The sequence below is a fragment of the Electrophorus electricus genome, chromosome 23, assembly GCF_041902795.1.
Source record: "Electrophorus electricus isolate QZ-2024a chromosome 23, ASM4190279v1, whole genome shotgun sequence".
NCBI classification, from domain to species: Eukaryota; Metazoa; Chordata; class Actinopteri; order Gymnotiformes; family Gymnotidae; genus Electrophorus; species Electrophorus electricus.
In genome coordinates this window covers 6,864,885-6,879,999 of record NC_137519.1, presented here as the reverse complement: position 1 = coordinate 6,879,999, position 15,115 = coordinate 6,864,885, and the positions used below count along the sequence as shown (strand labels likewise).

The 15,115-nt window shown below is 42.1% G+C and overlaps 2 protein-coding genes across 10 annotated transcripts in view; both read left to right on the top strand.

Moving 5' to 3' along the window:
* cdkl5 (cyclin dependent kinase like 5) overlaps positions 1-7,240 on the top strand; it is a 40,589-nt gene extending 33,349 nt beyond the window's left edge. For 4 of the 9 annotated variants that reach the window (XM_081706150.1, XM_081706152.1, XM_081706149.1 and 1 more), the window contains 3 exons: positions 274-390; positions 1,656-1,937; positions 2,206-7,240. In XM_081706150.1, the coding sequence (XP_081562276.1) occupies positions 274-390; positions 1,656-1,937; positions 2,206-2,622 (816 nt within the window). In that variant the 3' untranslated portion in view covers positions 2,623-7,240. The remainder of the gene's footprint in view (positions 1-273; positions 391-1,655; positions 1,938-2,205) is intronic. The other 5 variants (XM_081706155.1, XM_081706154.1, XM_027011418.3 and 2 more) reach the window with 4 other exon arrangements.
* Positions 7,241-7,750: 510 nt separating this feature from the next.
* Positions 7,751-14,505, top strand: rs1a (retinoschisin 1a). Its single transcript, XM_035520694.2, has 6 exons — positions 7,751-7,906; positions 8,290-8,315; positions 8,466-8,595; positions 11,181-11,322; positions 12,463-12,658; positions 13,128-14,505. The coding sequence occupies exons 1-6, from the start codon at positions 7,849-7,851 to the stop codon at positions 13,278-13,280; spliced, it is 705 nt and encodes a 234-aa protein (XP_035376587.1). The 5' UTR covers positions 7,751-7,848; the 3' UTR covers positions 13,281-14,505.
* Positions 14,506-15,115: the final 610 nt, after the last annotated feature.

Here is a 15,115-nt window from a genome sequence, read left to right as displayed (position 1 = left end):
CTACCCTGGAGGTGTTCAGAGATTTCTACTACCCTGGAGGTGTTCAATGCATTCTTCTACCCAGGAGCTGTGTTCAGGGCAGTCTCCTACCATGGCATATGGAGACCAAGTGTAAATCCAGGCAAGATATCTGCTGGTGGAATCTCATGCACCCTGTGTGCAAACACTGACTGTCGGGGCCATATGTTCATCTGCTGTTTTCAACAACAAAGATGTCTGTCTCTTCCCCTCAACCAATCAGGTGCTGGCCTTTGTGTGCATCTTATATTCCAGACGGAGGTTCGTGAGGGAAGGAACCCAAGCATCAAGAAAAGCCTTTTCCCCCTGTTTAACTCAAAGAATAGCTTAAAGCATAACGCCTGTGTGCTTCCTGTTCTTACCCAGACCATGGTATTGCACTCACAGAGCCGACCCTTCTCCACCTAACCCTCTGCATTATCCATGTCTCACTGAACCTCCACCGCACGCGCTTTTAGATATAAATGTATTACCTGTGGCCTTTTTTCCCTTCTTCTTTACTAAGCCATCAGTGTCATTTCATGAATGAGCAGTGTGAACAATAGGACCAGATCCACGTGAATGAGGAAATGAGTGTGGAGCAGTCCGATTTGCTCTTAGAAATGTGACCTAGACCTTTTCCTGGACCCTGCAGTCAAACAAATAATAGCTTCAAATACGCTGCCCAATTCTTTACCCAGGCTGTGCTCAGAGCTTGATCTGGTCCTTAGTGTTCGCTACATGTGTGGTCAACATCTGGGCTGACTAGCATCACCAGCACGTGTAGTGGGATGCATGGAGCCCATGTTTGTCCCCAGCAGTGCCTGCTAACGGCGGTGCTCACTTACACACTTGCCGTTCTCCACCAGTGGGGACGGTGCAGGAGAACGGGCAGAAAAGTGTGCTGTTCACACAAACTAACTCACACCCATCTAGTTAGTAAGAGGCAGGGGCTGGGTGTGTCCTGAGAGAGCAGTTAGGCCATTCACATCCCTTAAAATGTGGTTGAGGGCACTTAGCAAAACAAGCCAACATACTCTGGTTAGCCAGCTAACTCTAGCATAGGTTTATTGGCTTTCTAGCTTCATTCTTGCCATACAAAATCAATTTAGCAAGTGCACTTGCTAACATGCTAGCTGGTTTGATAACCTTTAACGTTTACAATCAACAAATAATTACAGACTAACAGACAATTACTGCCTCTTGATTCCCAACTTCACAGCACGAATTCCCGTGTCAAAGTTTGAACTTTATGCTGGCTTCACACCATCTTTCTTCCTCCTCAGAAACTGTTGGTGTGGAACCACTGAATGTGAGGATTTAACTGGAATTGCATGTAATAATAGCAGAGTTTCACTGTCACAAACTGAATGTGAAGGCCCCTTCAAGCTGTGTATTCTGGATGCGAATATACCAGAGTAGCGTAGCTAGCGAGAGTTTCCGCTTCAGCATCCTTTGAGGTTGGTCTCCAGTGCGAGTGTGGAAGGGCAGATTGCGGCAGGAGTTCCCACACGCCCCCAGCCTCCTGCTCTCATGCACGAATTTGTGTTTTTGGACGGCCTATCATCGGAAGAGTACAGAGCCAATCGTTGCCGTGGTTCCCTGCGGGGGTTTTTTTTCTGTCTCTCACTGGCATTCTGTGTGGTTGTGCGCGTCAGGTCCCGGCTGATGGACTGCAGGACCAGCTACTTCTACAGAGGCCGGTGAAATCCTCCTCCCACCACAGTAGTCGGCACCGAAACCGGGACAGGGACCGAGACCGGGACAGGGACAGGGACAGGGACCGGGACAGGGAGCGGGACCGGGACCGGGACAGGGAGCGGGACAGGAACCGAGACAGAGACAGCACGTGGCCCACAGAGAAACATGTGAATGCACAAACACAGGCAAGACAGTGCCCCCTACTGGATGTCCACAGATCCACAGCAGTACGAATCACAGTAATGGCTTCTAAAATCTTAACATTAATTTAAAGTCCAGCACAAAAAATTGCCAAAATTGGTGTCTGTTAGTTCTTATGTAAGTTCTGATCTTATGACACCCATGCACTCTTGTTTGTATGCTATTTAGATTAAATAGCAAAATTAAATGATTAAATTAGTACATTTTTTAAAATAATCAATTGAAAATACATTTTCATGTTTTTGAACGGGCTTTTTATGCCCTCTGGCGTTCACCCTCTGTGTTTTTACCCGGCTGTCCTTGCAGAACCAGCCCTTGAAGTCTCTGCGCAAGCTGCTGCATCTCTCCTCTCCACCTTCTTCCAACCCGCCTGCCACCCAACCGCCGCCTCCACCTCTTCCTCCGGACCGTTCTGCTGAGCTGCTCTTCCAGCCCCACCCCAATCCCGGCCCACCCAAAGGACCCCCTCCCCCCCTCCCTGAGCCACGGGGGCTTCCTGTGGGCAGCCTCACCCCAAACACCAAAAGCCGCAAGCCCCATAACTACCCCCTGCCAGGGCAGATGGAGTCGGGCTGGCACACCTCGGCCCTGGCTCGTGCCGAGGGGGCTCCTCCGTACCCTGACCAAATGGCTAGCAAGAGCGGGCAGAATGGCATTGGGTACGCCCGGGCCCCTCGCACCCGGATGCCAAACCTCAACGACCTGAAAGAAACGGCGCTGTAGGGCACAGCCGTGTCTCCTCCCCCTCATCAGGCCGCCTGGGGAACGCATCACCACACAGCTCATGCACAGTGATACACAGCGCCACCTCTGGCCAGAAGATGACGGTAGTCATGTCTTGATTTTGTTTTATAAAAAAAGCATCCACATTTGATAGAATTTGTATTATTGTTAATGACATATGGGTTCAGTTTTCTGTTGAATATCTTATCGACATTGATGATATGTACTATGTATTTGTATATGGAAATTTATTGGTGGGGGGGCAATCTGTGGAATAGTAAGAGCTTTAGTTTATACACCAGAGAATGTATAATTAATGTGTAATAATTCTATATTTCATGGAGATTATTTAATTAATTATGGGTGTCTTAATATTTACATTGTATAGTGCATTTTACTGTTGTAACAAAAGGTACATTGTTAGGATTATTATTATTATTATTATTATTATTATTATTATTATTTCATTGGACATTTTGTTTAATTACGAATCCCATGTCTGGATGCATAGGTCTCTCATACATAAACACTCTGCAGGTTAAAGATTTAAACTTTAAATTTTGTGAGGTCTCCCAGAGAACAAAGAAGTCAGGTTAGTCACGTGACTTCTTTGTGAACAGGTGAATTATTCTGTTATTTTATAATTATTATATAAATATTCCCAAACTATTCCAAGCAGATTAGCTAAACCATCAGAGGTTAATTCTTCCCAAACGATCCCAAACTAACAGCTGACATTAATGTGACATTGAAGCATCAGAGCTGTGCAGCGTCTGTAAAGCAGCTGGGCTGGGCTGTGGTGGCCTGTCTGAGGCGGGGGTCTGTTGGTGTTCTGGGTGTAAGGGGTGGGGTTGTATGAATAATGGGGTGGGGCGAGTGATGCAGCAGACGGAGGGTGGTTGCGGTCTTGCTTTAGGCTCAGCTTGGCACAGTGCCGACAACCACAGGCAAACGTAGTCTCTCCCGAGCAGCGGTCCGGCTGCCCCTGCCACACTGCACCCCATCAGACTTTATATAGTGCCACACACTGGTCACATGCAGCACTGCTGCAAAAGAGCCTCATTGGTTCTGGATGCAACAACCGTAGCAGTGTGACTTTGAGGACTGCAAATACCCATTCAACTATACAAATGTACTGCATTAATTTTATCACAGGACTTAAAAGAATAGCTGATCCAGAAAGCATTCATTAATCTGATTAATGATCAGGTAGGAATAATAAAATATGGATTAAATATACGATTCTCATGAGCTAGAGACTCAAATTAGTTTGGATTCAGGTTACAGAGAGATGTTCTGAGCAGGAGTGGCAGCAGGTGGAAAGCAGCACTGAAGTAGCAATGTCAGGGTTTCTCCATGAGTCACTGTCAGTAGAGGCAGAACAGATCAAAGCACAGGCTGTCGGAGTACATACTGGCAAAGATGTAAATCTTTAACCAGAATGCAGTCAAAGAAAAAATTATAGGATTATATATTGTATTGAAATGATTTATTTTAACATCACTGTACATGGTTTAGAGGATGTTATATAGATATATATGAGATGGATACTTAGAATATAAAGTGTAACTGAAATATTAAGAGTTATGAGAATTCTGTTAGTTTTAGGAATGGAGCAATATACTGAGAAATCATCACAAGATGACAGATTCTGGAGACCGATGTTCATTGCTAAATATTTTAATCCTTTTCAATGTATTTATTGACACATTTTAAGTTGTTATGAAAAACAATACTCAACAACATTTAATACCAGAAAAGAAATTCAAAGAGAAATTTATCTGAAAGAAAACAATTTAATAAGCAGTGTTGTTTTTTCTTTCTTTTCATTGTTTAAAGAGTGCATATTCTTTTGTTTTTTAAGTATTGTTTATCAATGGTGCACTTTAAACAGGTATTTCTCACGGGTGTTTTGTGCCAATATGGTGTTTTATAAACAATTACCAAAAGTTTTGCTTCTCTCTATACTTCTATCTTAACCATATTCAAGATAACTGGATTAAATATGGATTTTGTTTATGAACAACTCTGTAATTGGGACACATAACAGTTGTGTACAACATTGAAAAGTGCAGTGAACTTTTTTGCACCTTTAAAAGCCTTTATTATTTTACATGTCTGAATTAGGCTCCACTTTGTTTTTCCATAAGAACATTTTAATTTAAGTGAAAATTAATCATTTAAGAAATGAATACTTTAATTAATTAAAAATGAATCATTTAAGAAATGAATACTTTAATTAATTAAAGATGCACAGTCCTTGAGTTATTGTACCATTTTATGTTCCAGTGTTATTCTGTCACCATCACTAGAGTTCATATCATTGTCACACGCTGTCATATCATTCCACTGACACATAGGAATCCAGACAAATTATTGTCCACCTATATCATTATATAATTTTGGCGGCATACAGTACAGTACGTTATTATAATTAATTTCAGTTTTGTTTCTTTGTACTGACTTGAAAACTGTCAAGTCAGTTTGCCATGTGCTCAAGCAGAATGTGCCGTATGCGCTGCAGCACCCCCTGCTGGCAGAGCCATGTCATCACTGTGCCTAGTCGTTATTTGCAGAGCGAGTTGTTGCCACTGTCCAGCTACACAGTTCAAGCAATAGCAAGCTTGGGCTGCTTAACCAGTGCTAATTTACTTTCTGCGCTAAATCAAACCAGATCCAAAACCAGGTCTAGAAGCAGGCACAGAATAATTTCCAGAACCACGTCCAGAATAATGTCCAGAATGAAGTCCAGAGCCAAGATCAAAACCAGGTACAGAGACACCTTAAGAGACAGATACAAAATCATCTACCAGATCCATACCCAGATTCAGAAGCAGGTCGTGGAGCACCCCAGCACCACCCCAGCAGTGAAACTACTAAAAGAGCAAAATGGTCAAACAGATGTGTCATACTTCCGGTCCGTATCGCCAGTACAGGAAAGCTGTTATTACATCAGGTACTCAAAAAATACTTGGAATGATACTTACAGTTTAATACCTTCTTACTCATATATCCACAGCCTGCACTTACCTGGCATGTAAGAGCAGGATTGCTGATCACAGCTGCATCCCTGTCTAAATGTAAAGCCAAGGACAGGCAGGGAAAGGCAATTGGAAACACACATGGTCTCCTTTGCATCCTACAAACTGACTCCTACTGATTTTTAGTCAGTATTAGCAACATTAGCAACAGTCAGTGATATAACAAGCTAGATACTCCAGCACGTAGATATCCTAATCCCTAGATGCCCTAGTATATGCTGTCAGAATGTAATTTCTGCCTAACCTCAGCCTGGCTGCTCCTACGACAATTTGGTCATTTTGCAACTGAACGTGATTTGTTTCTACCCAATACCATGAGGAGACTAGCTTTCTGTTTTTCATATTATGTTATGCTTCATACCTCCATACCCCTCTCTCTCTTTCTCTCTCTTCTTAGAAATGTTTTTTGTTTTGTTGTTACTTTGGTGGTGTTGTTTTTGACTGCCATTAGTACATATATACATTTTTTGGTATAGGTTTTTTGTGCCAACTTTGTGTAAATTCTCTTGCAAGCTGAAACGTTTACCGACCATCAGCAATGACAGGACCACAGAGTGCTGACTGATCACCCAAAATCTGCTTTTTAAAATCTACCCTGGCAATTTGAGTCTTGAAATTCCACTTTTGAAAAAGACTATATTAGACTGTAATTGGAAAGACATCAGTATATAGGCTTGTATGAATATATACAAGCAGAAGGGGATATGTATGTTAGATATTTACTGTCAGAGGGACATGCGTGTCTGTTTTAGATATTTACTGTCAGAGTGGTGTGTGTGTGTGAGTGTGTGTGTGTGTGTGTGTGTGTGTGTGTGTGTTAGTGTGCAAAGGCACAGAAATTAAAGCTTTGTGCAGCGTATGCTTGTGCACATGGACTCTGATATGGACACATTGGTGATGACGCCACAACACATCTTTTCCTGATCTGATCTGCAAGTGTTCACACCAGTCAACTGTCATGCCGTCAGAGCATCATGTCCAGCCAGAGCAGCAATCTGATTCGTGGATATGTCCCACGGATACATTCCCGACACATCTCAGCTTCAGAGGCTGGGAGGGAGGTTGTAGTTTTTGATACAGCCCCTCACTTCACGACATACCTGAAAATCTCTGCTCAGTGAGTGTCGTCCATTTGAACATGACAGAATCACCTCATTCGTGTGTGTCACCTCTGCTACCCACTCCCTGCTCCATACCTGGCCCTCTGTTAGCCTTCATGACCCTCTCTTTGCCCTGTTCCTTCGCCTCTTTTACCCCTCCCTGCTCCTCCTCCTTGCCTCTCTGCTGTCTTGTTCATGCCCCTCTCTGTTTCCCTTCCCCGCCCTTCTGTGCAACCTCTCCCTACCCCCATCTGTTGCCCCGTTCCTACCCCTCTCTACGACCCCTTCCTGCCCCCATCTGTTGCCCCATTCCTACCCATTCTTGTGCAGGCTGTGGAGTCCTGTGAGCTCCAGGCTGTCTGGGAGAAATGGCCTCCTCTGTTTGTGTGTTTCAAATCGTCGCATGTCTGACTCAAAAAGCATTTATAATGTATATTGCCCTATAATTAATGACAAATAAAAACTATGTCCTCCCAATAGGTGACTTGCTTCATGGCTTGCTGACATAAATTTGTTTAGAAATATTATCCTTTTAGGTTTAGAATCTGGTTCAGATTCACATTACAGTTTGACGCAGTGAATTCAGTTAAGAATAATCAAAGTGTTACGGTAGATATAAACGGACACGTTCATTCTATTGACATGCATCATCGGTTTATCACTTTTAACCACACTAACTGGAGCTCAGGCAGGCTCTTACTGTGATGGCCACATTCCAATGGTGAAGGACCTTTCAGCTGCCCCTTTCAGAAGCCTGCTTCATACTGTATGTGTATGGGCTTCACAGCAGAAGATGGCTGTGCACCAGGCACATGCGCTTAATTGCATGCGCTGGACCGTTAAGTGGGTCATAAGGGGCAGCGGGTCTAAACATCATGGGGTCCTATTTGATCACGCCCCTCGTATTGTCAAATAGCAAGGTCGGTGTGCGACAACACGACTGTCTGTACCAAACGGCCTTCAGAAGCTGAGGGCGGAGCTCTGTGGAGATAAATGGTATTAGATAAGGCCATTAGGGCTGTGTGGATTATACTAATCTGGTCCCTCTGCCATTGGGGTGGTCCACCACTCCAGTACCCGGCAAGATGCAGCATGGAACACTACTTACTTCATCATTCTTCCTCCTCTTCTTCCTCTGTGAGGGTAGGTGGCCTTTGGGCTTCAGTGAGTTTTTGCTTTCATTGACAGTTAAAACTGTTAGTGTATTAACTAGTTTATCTATTATTAAATAACTATTCATATTTATAAAATAGAAATTACTAACATTACCAAAAAACATTATAAAATAAAGTAAAATATAAGTTAAAAGAGTTAAGATATTTCAACATCTGACTGATACATTTTCTTTTTGTAAATATCTGGCTGTATTACCTTGTAGGCTAGTGTGCAAATGCATTGGATTTTTTGACCAATACTAGTCACCACTTCAGAACGTTTGGTGTTAGTACAAGATGAAATATTAAGAATATTAAGAGTCTTTTCTTTCTTTCTTTTTTCTTTCAATTTTTCTTTTGTATTGCTTCCAGTTCTTACTGAAGTGCATTCACAGGAGGTGGGTGAAAATACTAGCTATTAATACTATTATTATTATTATTTCCTTATTACATGAACATAATGGCACAAATCAAGGAAAAATAATAAATTAAACCAGTGTGAAGGACAGCATGCCCAGAGTCTGTCTGCTCTGTCTGACTGTCTTCAGGAGAGTGAAGACAACGAAAGCTGGACAGCGAAAACATGCAATTGTGACTGTGACAGCAGGGAATCCTCCACTGATCTGGGCCACATCAGCACAAGATCAAACTGGGTCCAAGACCTCACCTGCATGCCAGGTGAGAGAGAGAGAGAGAGAGCGAGAAAGAGAAAAAGAGAGAGAGATGGGGAATGGCCAGAGAGAGTTTGTGTGAGAGAGAGAGACAGTGAACAGTGTTAGATGTTAAGTGAGCAGCGTGATTATGTGTAAGTATGCGTATGACAGGAAGTTCATAAGGGTATGTTGTAGGTGAGTGTCAAAGTGAGCAGTGTATGTGTCTGTGTGTGTGTGTGTGTGTGTGTGTGTGTGTGTGTGTGTGTGTGTATTTGTATGTGCGTATGCGTGTATGTGTGTATGTGTGCGTGTATGACACAAGGTTTATAAAGGTGTTTTGTGCTGGACTTTTACTTCCTCATTTTGAGACACAGACATGTTTCACCTTTTCTTTCTTCTTCTCTTATCTCGATACATTGCGATTTGAAAATCCTTTGCAGTGTCAGAATGGCATCCATGCCCTGATGTGTTTTACAATAAGAACAGTGTTTAAGATGCTCATTTTTCACCCTGCGTTTTTCTATAGCATGGAGGTCAAACAACTGAGAGCTACCAAAACACCCACAGTCTGGGCCAATTATTTAATGAAGACACAGTTAGTGAGTGAGTCTCTTAATGCTAACATTAAGAGCAAAGATGTCACCATTATTCTTAGATCTTGGCTTCCTGGATTATTAGTTCCTGGATAACAGTAAATGTCATATGGTGTCAGCATGTGCATATGTGTGTGTATGTGTATGTGTGTGTGTGTGTGTGTGTGTATGAACAGGATTGCTCCAGAACCGGCACCTTAACCGCGGTGGACTGGAAAGTCATTAATCACTTGGGTGTGGCTTCACCTGGGCTGTGTGTGGGATAAGTCATCCCTACTGCTACACAGCCAGCAGGCAGCTCTGCTCCATTTCTGCTTGATTTTTCCAGGATGGAGAGAGAGTGGTGTGGGGGATGGGAGGGTGAGAAAGAGCGATTTGATTTAGAATTTTTTTTTTTAAATGTTTTTTTTTTTTAAGTTTGAAGTTGAGAGACTAAAGATTGAATGCGTGAATGGCAGAGACTGAATGTAGGCAGATAATCCATAATCCTATTAGTTGGACTAGGACACACATTAATCCAATGCTGAGCACATACACTGAGCAGGTGTCTGTCCAGTAAAATCTGCCATGAGCACATGCGTCATGCACTTGTGATTCCAATATCAGCCAATTCAGGACATTGAACAAAATGCAAGTGCAATAATGAAATCCCATCTGTTCCTTTCAGTTCAAATGTGAACTGATACGTCTGCATGTAGTGTATCTCCTCGATGTTTTGGAACAGAAATAAGCCTTATTCTTGATTGCTTGTATTGTTTGTGATATTGCTGGTGACACATTGCAGTGAATGTCATTAATGCCCTGTGGCCAATGGGACATCTTGGCAGAGGTCTACTTCTATGTCCTCTGGCCAATGGGACAGCTTGGCAGAGGTCTACCTCTATGTCCTCTGGCCAATGATACAGTTTGGCAAAGGTCCATCTTTATGTGTGGCACAGACACAAATGCCTGCTAGAAATGACAACCTGTCAATGCCAACAGATTTAACAGACTCCCAAAATATTGCTGATCAGCTGCCTGTCTTTAAACCAGAGCTGGCCCATTGGAAATTCCCTGAGAAAGCCAAAATTTATTCTGCAGCATTGGCATTAGGCAAGTATAAACTGGGCTTCCACCGTTTTCTTGTGCTTCTGTAAGAATATAGATTAGGATGTTAGGATTTTTCTTCTCTGCAAGACCAAGTCTTAATGAGCTCTGTCAATATGGAACATTAGAGCAAAGCTCTTCGGACTAAAAATGTTTGAGCCAGGGTCAAGAATCCGTGCAGATCTTCAGAGCTAGAGCGTATAACTGTGCCCAAAGGAACCTTCCATGATTAACAAAGTTCCATTAAACATCCACTAGGTGATGGCCATGACCTGGGACTGGACCGTCTCTCCAGTTTGTAATCCACTGCTGTTCTTGTGGAGAATCAAGAACAGCAGCTTCATGTGAGCTGGACTCCTGAAACACAATCCCTTCTGGCTTTTCATCAGGATAAACAGGACCATTCCAAACAGAAGGAGCAACATGCTGCTTGTCTCCCACTGCCCTTCCGCAGATCTGCTGATCGACCGCCAGGCTGACAGACTTTATCCCATGTTTTCCATAGTGTATTTTTCACACCAGCCACAAGGAAGCAGCACTGAGCTCCATTGTAGCGGAATGTACTGATGCAGATTACTTCACAGGGCTTGTGGTAGGAACCAAGGGTCACAACACCTACAGCACAATAGCAACCATCAAGCAACACATCCTTATAGAAACTTTTAGAGCCTTTTGTGTCAGCTGCTACTGTGAACAATTCTGATTCAGTAGGGCTTCTCTAGAATGGTACAATTCTCACTCAGTAAGGTCTCTCTAGAATGGTACAATACTCACTTAGTAAGGTATTCAGAATGGAAAATTCTTCATTAAAGCTATCTGAATAGGTTTGTTTATTTTATGGCAAATTCTGCAATTTTTTTGAAGAATGGTATGGTAGAAGGCACTCTCTTAAACACTCAAAAAAGACTGATTGACAGAATTTTTCCCTCAGAATGCCCATATCACAGGCCCTTGGGCTTTGAGGCTGGATCAGTCACTCCTGACCAGATCAGCTGTTCTAATGAGGACCAGTACACAGGCTGGTTCTCCTCCTGGACCCCTAACAAGGCCCGACTCAACAACCAGGGATATGGGTGAGCGGCACTTTTCATAGAAACACTGTGCTTCTTATAGCATATCAGAATTATCTGTTTACTTCTGTATGTGAACAAACTAAAACTACTGGGTCTTTACTGACAGTCCCCAAAACACCCCCTTCATCCAATGTCTTAACACAGGGCATCCATGGCACTTTTAGAGCCGTATACTATACAAAAATAGACTTTTGTTCTTTTGTTCTTTAATTCTTTAATTCTTTAATGCGTTCTTTTGCTGCAATCAGTAATAATGCAATCAGTGACAGCACAATACTTTGTTTTGGAAACTTTGATAGATTTCAGGTGATTTAGTTGAATCTACTGACATTGCCTTATTGTATCTTGTCACATTCTCATTGTAGCAGGTAAAAACAAGTCCCAATGTATACATCAAAGAGGTTTGCCGTTCCTCCATTCCTCTATATGCTGGTATAACAATTTCTGTTTCATTCAAGAATAAAAATGCAGACTTGAGAATTAGTTGAAGACAATAACTGCCTTAATATTGCTTGTTAACGTTGACCTGCAATAAAAAAAAAAAAAAACCAGGACCAGCCTTTCTAGTCACACGAAGTCGCACAAAAAACGCACATTTTTATAGTTTTCAGTAGTGATTATATAATCACCCCACATTGTTTTACATACCAGTGTTTGAAATCTCCACCATTATATCCAAACCTTACATTATTCAGTATATGCAAATTGAGAGCCATCATCATGCAAGCTGAAGCTGTCCCATAAGGACATTTTCCTTTTTAAAAAAAAAAAAAAAAAAAAAAGATGATCTCAACTCACACCATCAAACACCTGCAAGACAAAATTGCATAATACTGTCCTTGGTGGTAAGATAACGAACCTTGCTTAGCCACACAATTCTCAAAGAGGCTTTCAATTCTTTTAAAAACAATGATCTTTCTCAATACTAATGTTTCCCAATCTTTCCCAATACTAAGTTATTTCTAACGGGAACAGTCCAGAATGATCTGCCTTGGGCTTGCACAGAAACCATCTGCTCATGCAATATATGCAAGCTCTTCAGAGGCTTCAGGACTCAGTGGGTCTCAGGTGGATCTGTAAATGAAAGCACTGAGAGACAGTTTCTCTGTTCCTCATTTCACTCTCACATGTGTGTTGAAGTTGTGCCTGGCTGTCCAAGTACCAGGACACAAGCCAGTGGATCCAGACTGATCTGAAGGAGGTGAACGTGGTGTCAGGCATCCTGACGCAGGGCCGCTGTGACGCTGATGAGTGGATCACCAAGTACACCGTGCAGTTCCGCACCAACGAAAACCTCAACTGGGTCTACTACAAAGACCAGACCGGTAACAACAGGGTGAGCAGAAACATTCATCAGGCAGGGGAAATTAGAATGGTACCAACAGGGTTGACAGAAACTGACATCAGACACAGGAAATCAGAGCAGCAACGACAGGGTAGACAGAAACAGATGTCAGGAAACCTTTCACCAGAAGTAATATGAAGAGTTTCTCAGAGGTTTAATGCATTAGACTGAAATGTGAACACTGTCACTGTATATAAATTGTCTGAATGCATGATTTGGATTGCACTTCAAAGCTGCTTCACTACTTTTCCAGCCCCAGGCCTGGAGCCCATTGTAAGCACCACAGTTTAATGTTTTAACAGGCAGTAAAACATTGGACAAGGTTCAAATGAGTTCAGTCATAATGTGCTTGACCAAGGAAAACGTTTAACTATTTAATGCACAACCACCCTACACTCTGTGTGTGTGTGTGTGTGTGTGTGTGTGTGTGTGTGTGTGTGTGTCTGTGTCCTCCTCATAGGTGTTTTATGGGAACTCAGACCGCTCGTCCTCTGTCCAGAACCTGCTGCGGCCACCCATAGTGGCGCGCTACATACGCATCATACCCCTAGGCTGGCATACGCGCATCGCCATGCGCATGGAGCTGCTTCTCTGCACAAGCAAATGCATCTGATGCAGCTTGCAGCCAGCGAACACCGCCCAGCCCGTTACCTGCTCGCTGCCCCCTTTCCTCAACAGAACCCTCTAGCTGTTCTCTGCCTCAAAAAACATTTTATTTAACTGTTTTTAGATGTGTATTAAAAATACAACCTCCCCATACTAGGAGACCCCTTGTGTTTTATTAAATTCTTTTTTTGTTGTTGTTGTTAAAAAATGAAATAGATTGAAAAGCTTTTCATGTCTTTAGAAGGACAGTATTGGGGTTTGATAGAGATTCATTCTAGTTATGTACTGAATGTAAATACTCATGTCTTTATCACAGTTTGACAAGACTGACAAATGAATTCTGGTTTTCCTCTTAAACCTATGAAACCATTGAAACTATCAAAACAACATCCAGCAACAGTAAATAACATACAACATACAGTAAACTCACCCTAGAATTTTCACCTGATTTACACAAAAGTTGTGTCAAAGTACTCATAAGAGTCTGAAAGTCAAAAGGTTTGACCTTTGCAAATAGTATGGCTACCATATGCCAATCAGCAATCCAAGGACATAATTTTATTTACTTAAACAGGGCTTCAAATTTTATGACATTTGAAACACTTATTCCTATTAATAATACAATTAATTTTGAGGTCACTGACTACATTTGGTGTTTGTGTCAATAGAGTGTGCTGCAGTTTGCAGATAACTGTTTCTCAGCAGCCAATGGTCCAATGAAGCTGAAATTTAGCATACTGTCTCTGAGCACATGCTGGTTGAGGGCTATATAAGGATGACTCAATAATTGAAAAAACAAGGTCACCATCAGCCAATCAGCTTTCCGTGGGCATCTGACATGCTTATCATCAGCTAATCTACATGTGCACAACCTGAATTTTGTGTGCAGGTAAGTCATTTTTACAAGCCTATGAAGTTGATAACGATTGGCCAATGGGGCCAATGGGGCCAATCCCCCACCCCAAAATAGTGGCACTATAAGACATAAAACAATTATTTGAAAAATGTAAATTTGTGTCAGTCATTTCCAACATGTGTTAAGAAACAATTGGGAAAGTTTTCTTGCAAAGAATGAACTGTGGTCTTTAAATGCACTCTGGCTGCCACATATCGGTCAGTCTCCAGTAGTGGGAGTTTTCATAATCAGTTAGCTATAGCTCAACAATAAGATGTCAGACTATCACCAGATGTGAATTATATATACCAGAATAAATGCTGTGCTAGAACCCTTTCATTGCTTCTCGCTACTTTATTTATTTATATTTATGTATAGCTGTGAATGCAACATTTGGTTTGAATCAGCATTTGAAGAGTTCCATAGGCCTCAGTCTTGTGTCAGAATAAATAATGCAAATAGTATGGCTGCTGAATTGGTCTTTATAAACAGAGAAAACCTACTCGATTAAAAAAAAAAACACTTCCGAGATGCAAAACTCCAAAGCAAACCACTGGGCGCTAGCATGCCAACTGCCAATATGCGAGGGAGTGTGGAATCGTGCTAGGACCCATGTCACACGCGGCTATATTTATTTTAATTATGTTAACCTGATGAACTCCGCTTTTGAATACAGGCTTTTAACTAATGCACGTATACACTATGATATATTACTCCTTGCAAAATAAAACGCTCCATTTGCCAAGATTTTTCTTTACATTAAATGAGCAAGAAACTTACGTAGCCAATCAAGCCATAGACTGCATGCACAAAGAACAAGGCGTTTTTACATATCTGACTCCAAGGTTGACCAGCTAGATCCGCCCACCAGCAATACGTCGGGGAAACCGTCAATCAACGTCGAGTTTGGTGATTGGTCATCATATTAAGGGCCATTAATATGACTG

Coding starts and splice junctions, on each gene's coding strand:
- rs1a (XM_035520694.2), top strand. CDS start 7,849: ATGCAGCATGGAACACTACTTACTTCATCATTCTTCCTCCTCTTCTTC. Junction 7,907..8,289: donor CCTCTTCTTCCTCTGTGAGG/GTAGGTGGCCTT, acceptor TATTGCTTCCAG/TTCTTACTGAAGTGCATTCA. Junction 11,323..12,462: donor CTCAACAACCAGGGATATGG/GTGAGCGGCACT, acceptor TGTGTGTTGAAG/TTGTGCCTGGCTGTCCAAGT.